This window comes from Camelina sativa, chromosome 16 (assembly GCF_030686135.1).
Source record: "Camelina sativa cultivar CO46 ecotype springtype chromosome 16, ASM3068613v1".
In the NCBI taxonomy this organism is placed as follows: domain Eukaryota; kingdom Viridiplantae; phylum Streptophyta; class Magnoliopsida; order Brassicales; family Brassicaceae; genus Camelina; species Camelina sativa.
Window position 1 is genome coordinate 18,078,323 of NC_141895.1, and position 6,738 is coordinate 18,085,060.

Consider the following 6,738-nt stretch of genomic DNA (forward strand, 5'->3'; position numbering starts at 1 on the left):
TATATTGACATCGGTTTTAATAAATCAAAATACATTGGTTTCCACTTGCCTTTACTGAGTGTCTGACATGGAAACACTTCAGCAACAAGTGTAATTTATTCAAGCCTCATTCAAGAAGAACAGCTAGTAGAGATATAATTCAGATGTATGTGGTGAGGAAAGCATCTTTGAAGGTTTGGCTATCTTCTCAGCAGCATAGAGTGTCTCTTACTACTGACATATGGACTGCTAATGTTACACGAGCTAGTTACATGGTGATCACTGTGCATTTTGTGGATGCAGAATGACAATTAAGGAAGTTGATTCTTGGATTTAAGTATATCATGGATCACAAGAGCAACATAATATCAAAGGTTTTACTTGAATGTCTCGCTGATTTGGGCATAGAAAAGTTATTCACCATCACAGTCGACAATGCAATTGCCAACAGTATTGGATTAAAGAAGGTTGTTGAAGAATTTAAGTTATTGAGGCTTGATTCTTTAGTGTTAGATGAGACTTACTTGCACATGAGGTGTTGTGCTCATATCATCAACTTGATTGTTAGGGATGGTTTGTCTGAAGTGGGTGATAATGATGGGGACATCAACTCATTATCATCCAAAGATCAGGGAGTAAACACCAATAGGACGCAAGATACCTGGAGAGAACCAGCCCGTGCGTACCAAAGACATACATACATTTTTTGAAGCATATCAACCCAAACAAAAGGAGTTAAGCTACAAAACGACTTGTTCTACATTCTTGACCCATCAGAGGAACACGTCGAGTTGGAATCAAGCCAAAATCAATTTTGGTTTAGAAGTTATTCAATTTCTAAATCAATGGTTTCTAGACTTGCCTTATTTGGAGTCTCAAGTGTTCAGTAAAGATCAAACGTATCTGTGGCGGCCAAGAGACTAATGATATACTTCTAGAAGCTCCCTACAACACCCTAAGGTGCACCAACACACAAGATATCAGGCGGATCCTCCCACACCTTCACTTTCTACACCCGAAACTAAGCTTGCCTTATTTTCCTTCTTTGGAGCCTAAGGAGATCAACCAGCAACAGTTCTTTCCCAATCTGTTTGAGTGCGTTACAGAGACCCTCCAAGTGAAAAAGAGACTTCACAGGATACACCATTTCCTTCCCAAGCTACCAAGATACAAACAACGGCTATTTCCTCATTTGGACGATTTTCTCATTAAATCTCCAACGGCTACTTTGTCATTTAATTTTGCGATTCTTTACTTGTTTTAGCTTCTTAGGACCGTTATATATGAGCCTATAAAAGCTCAGTTTCGTTCTCATTGTAGATCACCTTTCAATCATCTAAGAAATATACAAGTTTTTTTTTTGTTTTATTCAAAGAGTGTCTTTGTTTAAGCAAATTTGTCTTTAAGTTTCATTTGAGAGATTCATTTGATTCTTGAGATTAAAGATTTAGAATTGTTTGGGTGATTCAATCAAGTCTAGTTCCCCCCCGATTGAGAGAGTCAATCAAGCCCACAGATTGAGAGAGTCAATCAAAGCAACACCACCACCTTTACCGTCGTATTCATCTTTCGCCAAAGCTTATTGATCAGTTCTTGATCACCGTTTGTTTATACGATTGCAGAGTGATTCCGGATCCTATATCAGATAATGTGATAGCTGTTCGCATTGGAGTGCAGTATGTGAGGTCTTCAGGTCCAAGATGTGAATCATTTGAGCAAAAGGTTGTGTCAGGGAAGATGACTATGGGGGGTTTGCCTATGGATATGAAGACAAGGTGGAATTCTACATACTTGATGTTTACAAGCGCCATGAAGTTTAAGTTGGCTTTCCAGAAGATGGAGGATGAAGACAAGTTATATAATGACTACTTCATGGAAATTGAAAATGGGGTGAAGCGGAAAGGACCACCTTCTTACACGGATTGGAGGGCAATAGAGAGGTTAGTGAAGTTTCTTGGATTGTTCTACACTGCTACTTTGGTTGTCTCAGCTTCCACTAAGACTTGTTCGTACAAGTGCTATGGTGAAATTGTCACTATAGAGAAGAATCTCATGACTTTGAGCAATAGTTATGATAGAAAACTAAGCAAAATGGCGGCTGAAATGAGAGAAAAGTTTACTAAGGATTGGGAAGGGGTCAAGAATATTAACAAGATATGGATTGTTGCTAGTGTGTTCGACCCTAGACAGAAAATGCAGTTTGCTAAGATGTGCTTTGATAAATCTATGGAAAAGATAGTCAAGACTCTAATTATATGTCCATATCTGTTCATAATGTCATGAAGGATATGTTCAAGGAGTATAGTTTCAACCACAAAGGATCAAGCACACAATCATCTCAATCAATTCTATCTTCTTCTAGTGTTGCACAAGATCGGGTTATTTAAATCACTCTCAAGTGAATTTGCAAAAGAAATCTCTGAGTTTGAAAGGATGGACAATGCTTACAATGAAATGATCAAGGAAAATGGACTTGATGCGACAAAGGATGAGTTAGATATTTATCTCAAGGATGCTATAGAGACTCCTAAAACATTTCCTACAATAGAATGGGATGTTTTGTCTCGGTGGAGATTCACTAGTCAGAAGTTCCCTACTTTATCTGAAATTGCCAAGGATGGTCTTGCAATGCAAGTGTCCTCTGTCGCCTCTGAAAGTGCTTTCAGCACTAGTGGTCAAATCATTGAGTCTCATAGGAGCTGTTTAACTCATTACATGGTGGAGGTGTTGATGTGCACCGAGCAATGGATGAAACAAGATATGAAGATTAATGAAAAGGATTTCTTTGCAAACTCATAGATCCTTGCTGATATTGAATTATTTGATAGTCTTCAGAAAGGTAAGTTCTAAATTTATGTTTAACTTTTTAATTTTTTATAACGGTTAGCTCAACATTTTTTTGTTGTTTCTTTTTAGAGTTTCAAAATGAAAACAACTTCGACCCAAAATAGGAGACATTATACTTGGTACTCGGCTACAAGGTAACTTCATCTCTGTCATATTTTTGTTCTTTAAAATGAGTTCTAGACTTTTAGTCTTAAAAATGTTTGGTTTGATGTAACAGGTCATGATCTCTGGATAATCTCTTAAAGGCTGACATGCAGTGATGATTCTTCTTTCTTTGTTTCTTTCACTCTATCAGTTTATCACTCAATTAGTTTCATTTGTTTAAGTTTTTAAGTCATGTATTTCTTTGTTGGGATGCTTATTTTGCGAGACATGGTATGTTTTTGACTTGTTTTACAATTAAAATGCTCAAATCATGGTTTAATATGCGTTTTAGTTCATTGTTTCTTATTGAATTTGTTAGATTATATAACTGTTTTTACATGTATATTTCAGGTTTTTCGGGTTTTGTGGGTACTTTGGATAGGTTCGAGTAGGTACTACCCATAACCAAATATATTTTGGATATATTTCAGGTTTCTTAAAGTCAATACCCAAATTACCCGAACCCGAAAATAACCGAACCTAAACCCGACCCAAAATTATATGAACACCTGTTTGGATCTTATATCAGTAAACTCGAAAAACCCAATCCCAAAATACCCGAACCCGAAATACCCAAACCCAAAATACCCGAACCTAAACCCAATTCGAACACCTAAATGTCTTGCCCTAACAATCTCATTTATAAACTTTACCATATCAGATTCTTTTTCAAGTTTAATATAACTAAAGCTAATAAATAAATTATTATTAAAAAAATCCTAATGATTCACATCACTTGTTTTTTTTTTCAGCAATCACATCACTTGTTTATATGTCAAAAAAAGGAATGGTCCCAAAATCAGTTATTAATAAAATAACAATAAACAAGTGATTAACGCTGTCAAGATTATAAAATCGCAAAAATGATTCTACCGACCTACCTATATGTATTAAATAAAATTGAAATAAAAGAAACTTATCATACAAAATCGATGTGGCGGTAGTGAAAACTAAATTTGGTTCATTGATATTTCACAAACTATTATGTATCAACAAGCAAAAAGGTTAACACAATGATGTTCATGATATTTATTGAATCATTTTTTTAAAAAAGTTATCAAATTATGTGTCACTGACTCATATCATTAATAAATACTAGTTTAAATAATCATTTATTCAATATCGAAAATCTGGACTTAACTTTGATTTTACATTATAATAGATTTGAATCGATTTGGAAATATATTTTACTTAAGAATAGAGATGTTTGAATCTTTAATCACACTCACACGTTATTTTATATAAATTTGCACAAAAGAATAAATAAGCATTTTTGTTTTCCAAAATGCATGTGTCTACGTAGAGAAACTTTTAAAATAAAATAAAAAAGCAAAAGAGAGACAAAGGATTGTAGTACTGTAGTCTCTCGGCACGAAACATAGCAAACTTCATGTATGTTAATAAAATCTCATAGGTAAATAAAAAGATTCAAAAAACAGTAATATTGGAAATAATAATAATAATAATAATAATAATAATAATAATAATATTTATGATCACTCTTAAGTTATCAAAAAAATAATAACAATAATAATATTATGGATGAATTGGGTGAGTGACCAAAATAAAAAAAATTATAGAAGAATATATTATCATATTCAAAAAAATTAGGAAATCAGGATAAGAGTAGGGTAAAATTACCAGTTTAGTCTTTTGGATAGAGAAGGGGTGGTGGCTGTTGGCCAGCGGCTGGCGGCGGAATAGATGGCCGGCAGCGGAAGAGATGGCCGGAGACTGGTGGTCGAAGCTTCGGAAAAGGCGGCTGGTGGCCGGAGGTCGGCGGCCGGAGGTGGTGACCGGAGATCGACGGCCGGAGTTGGTGTCCAGAGGTCGGCGGCCAGGAGAAATCGCCGGAAGTTGGCTGCTGGAAGAGGTGGTTGCCGGCGGCGGTGGTTGCCGGCAGTGGTGATGGCCGAAAGTTGGGAAGAAGTGGTGATCAGAAGAAAATAAAACGGGCAAAAACTGTTATTAATACATAAATATAGATAATATAATTGATATATGGTTAGTGTGGTTAGTTTGTGAATTATAGTTTTTTTTGAATTATACAACCCAATTCCCCTAATATTATTATTAATCAAAAAAAAAATCAACTTGATGACAATAATGATGAAGTCTTTAAAATCTAAGACTAACACTTTTTTTATTTGATCATTTCAAAACGAAACAATCAAAACTATGTGTTAATGAGTCTGTGATTTATAAATAGTACTAGTTAAAACCATCATTTATTCAATGTCAAAAACTTAGGCATAGATGTGATTTCATATTGGATTTAAAAATGTATATTACTTAAAATTAGAGAGGTTGAAATTCTTACTCACACCATGTTTAAAAAAAAAAAATTATTTACAATAAAAGGATATGTAAGCATGTTTCATTTTCCAAAATGCATGTGTCTACGTAGAGAGGCTATTACAATAAACAGAACAAAAGAGATACAAAAGAAAAGGTAAGCATTTTTTATCTTCCAAAATATATAGTGTAGTCACCCGGTACACAGCACACAGGAAACATAGCAAAAAAGTCTTTATCATCTATAATAAAACCTCGTATATAGTTTATCATCTATTAATAAAAACCTCACATATAATAAAAAAACCAGCAATAAATTATTAGTAAATAATTATTATTATTATCAATTTAAACAAACAAATTGATGACAACAATGATGAAGTATTAGAAATCAAGACCAACACAAACACAGAGATAACATGTCAATCAGTGGAGAGAAACAAACCATAAATATATAGAGAGTTAAATTGAGAGGTCAAAGATTTATTTTATTTAATTTTTTATGCTATATGATATATTTATGTTTTATCATAAAGATTATTTTGATGTTTGACTTTAGAGTCTCAGTTGTATGATTTTCAAATCCATTTGATTTTAGAATTTTAGAAAGTTTTCTAAATTCATTAAACTCCATGAACTGATTAGTCTACAATCTAGGTGTTAGAAATAAAACGCCTCATTTTTTTTTTGAGACCAATTTCTATTAAAAGAAAAAAATTAATAATGGTATGGTAAAAGATAGTATTATTGGAGAAGAGTAGTATATAACTCTTCTTTTCTTGAGAAAGGGGTTACAATGAATAAAGCATGAGAAATAGAGTGGTAACAAGCTTTCTCAAAGCTAGAGTGTTTGGCTTTTAGCCCATTAATCAAAATATTATACTAAAAGAAAATTATAAGCTCAAAAAATGCATTTATTTAGTGTGTTTTTTGGCAGCCCTTTATTTTGTGTATTATTTGAACAAATATTATTTTTATAATCCAAACATAGTTATTTAAGAGGCCTTTTATTACTTAATTAAGAACTTCACTGATATATGTATGATGAACATCTGTAAAAAAATCAAATCTTTGACGTCAGTACTTATTTTTATTTATGTTTTGAAATAAAAAGAGAGTTTGAAAAATACTCATTTTCCAATACCATTTCCAAAAATGCTCTTTCTCTCAAACCTTATCGAAGATGTCAATACAAATCTGGGATCTACACCAAAACGTGTTTATCTTTATAAAAACACTAGATTCGGACCAGCACATACGTGCGGGATTGATTTGAAAAGCTAAGGTTATTTTTTAGGTCTACAATATATTATGTATGTGTGAGATTTCATTTGTAAATATATTTTTAACAAATATTATTAACATTTATAATCTAAACTCATACTAGTAAATAAGAAAAAATAATATGTTTATTTCTGGAAAGAAAAACTCGTCACGTCTCATACATGTCATGTTTTTCTATCTCATAATCGT

At 33.0% G+C, this 6,738-nt stretch overlaps 1 protein-coding gene across 1 annotated transcript; it reads left to right on the top strand.

Annotated features, from left to right (window-relative positions):
* Positions 1-323: 323 nt before the first annotated feature.
* On the top strand, positions 324-2,262 carry LOC147925692 (zinc finger BED domain-containing protein RICESLEEPER 2-like). The gene is made up of 2 exons (XM_087492725.1): positions 324-661; positions 1,602-2,262. Exons 1-2 carry the CDS (start codon positions 324-326, stop codon positions 2,260-2,262), a joined length of 999 nt encoding a protein of 332 aa, XP_087348851.1.
* The last annotated feature ends 4,476 nt before the right edge of the window (positions 2,263-6,738 follow it).

Excerpts from the sequence above, each read along its gene's own strand:
- LOC147925692 (XM_087492725.1), top strand. The coding sequence starts at position 324 with ATGGATCACAAGAGCAACATAATATCAAAGGTTTTACTTGAATGTCTC. Across the intron at positions 662-1,601 it reads TGGAGAGAACCAGCCCGTGC|AGTGATTCCGGATCCTATAT; the intron begins GTACCAAAGACA and ends ATACGATTGCAG.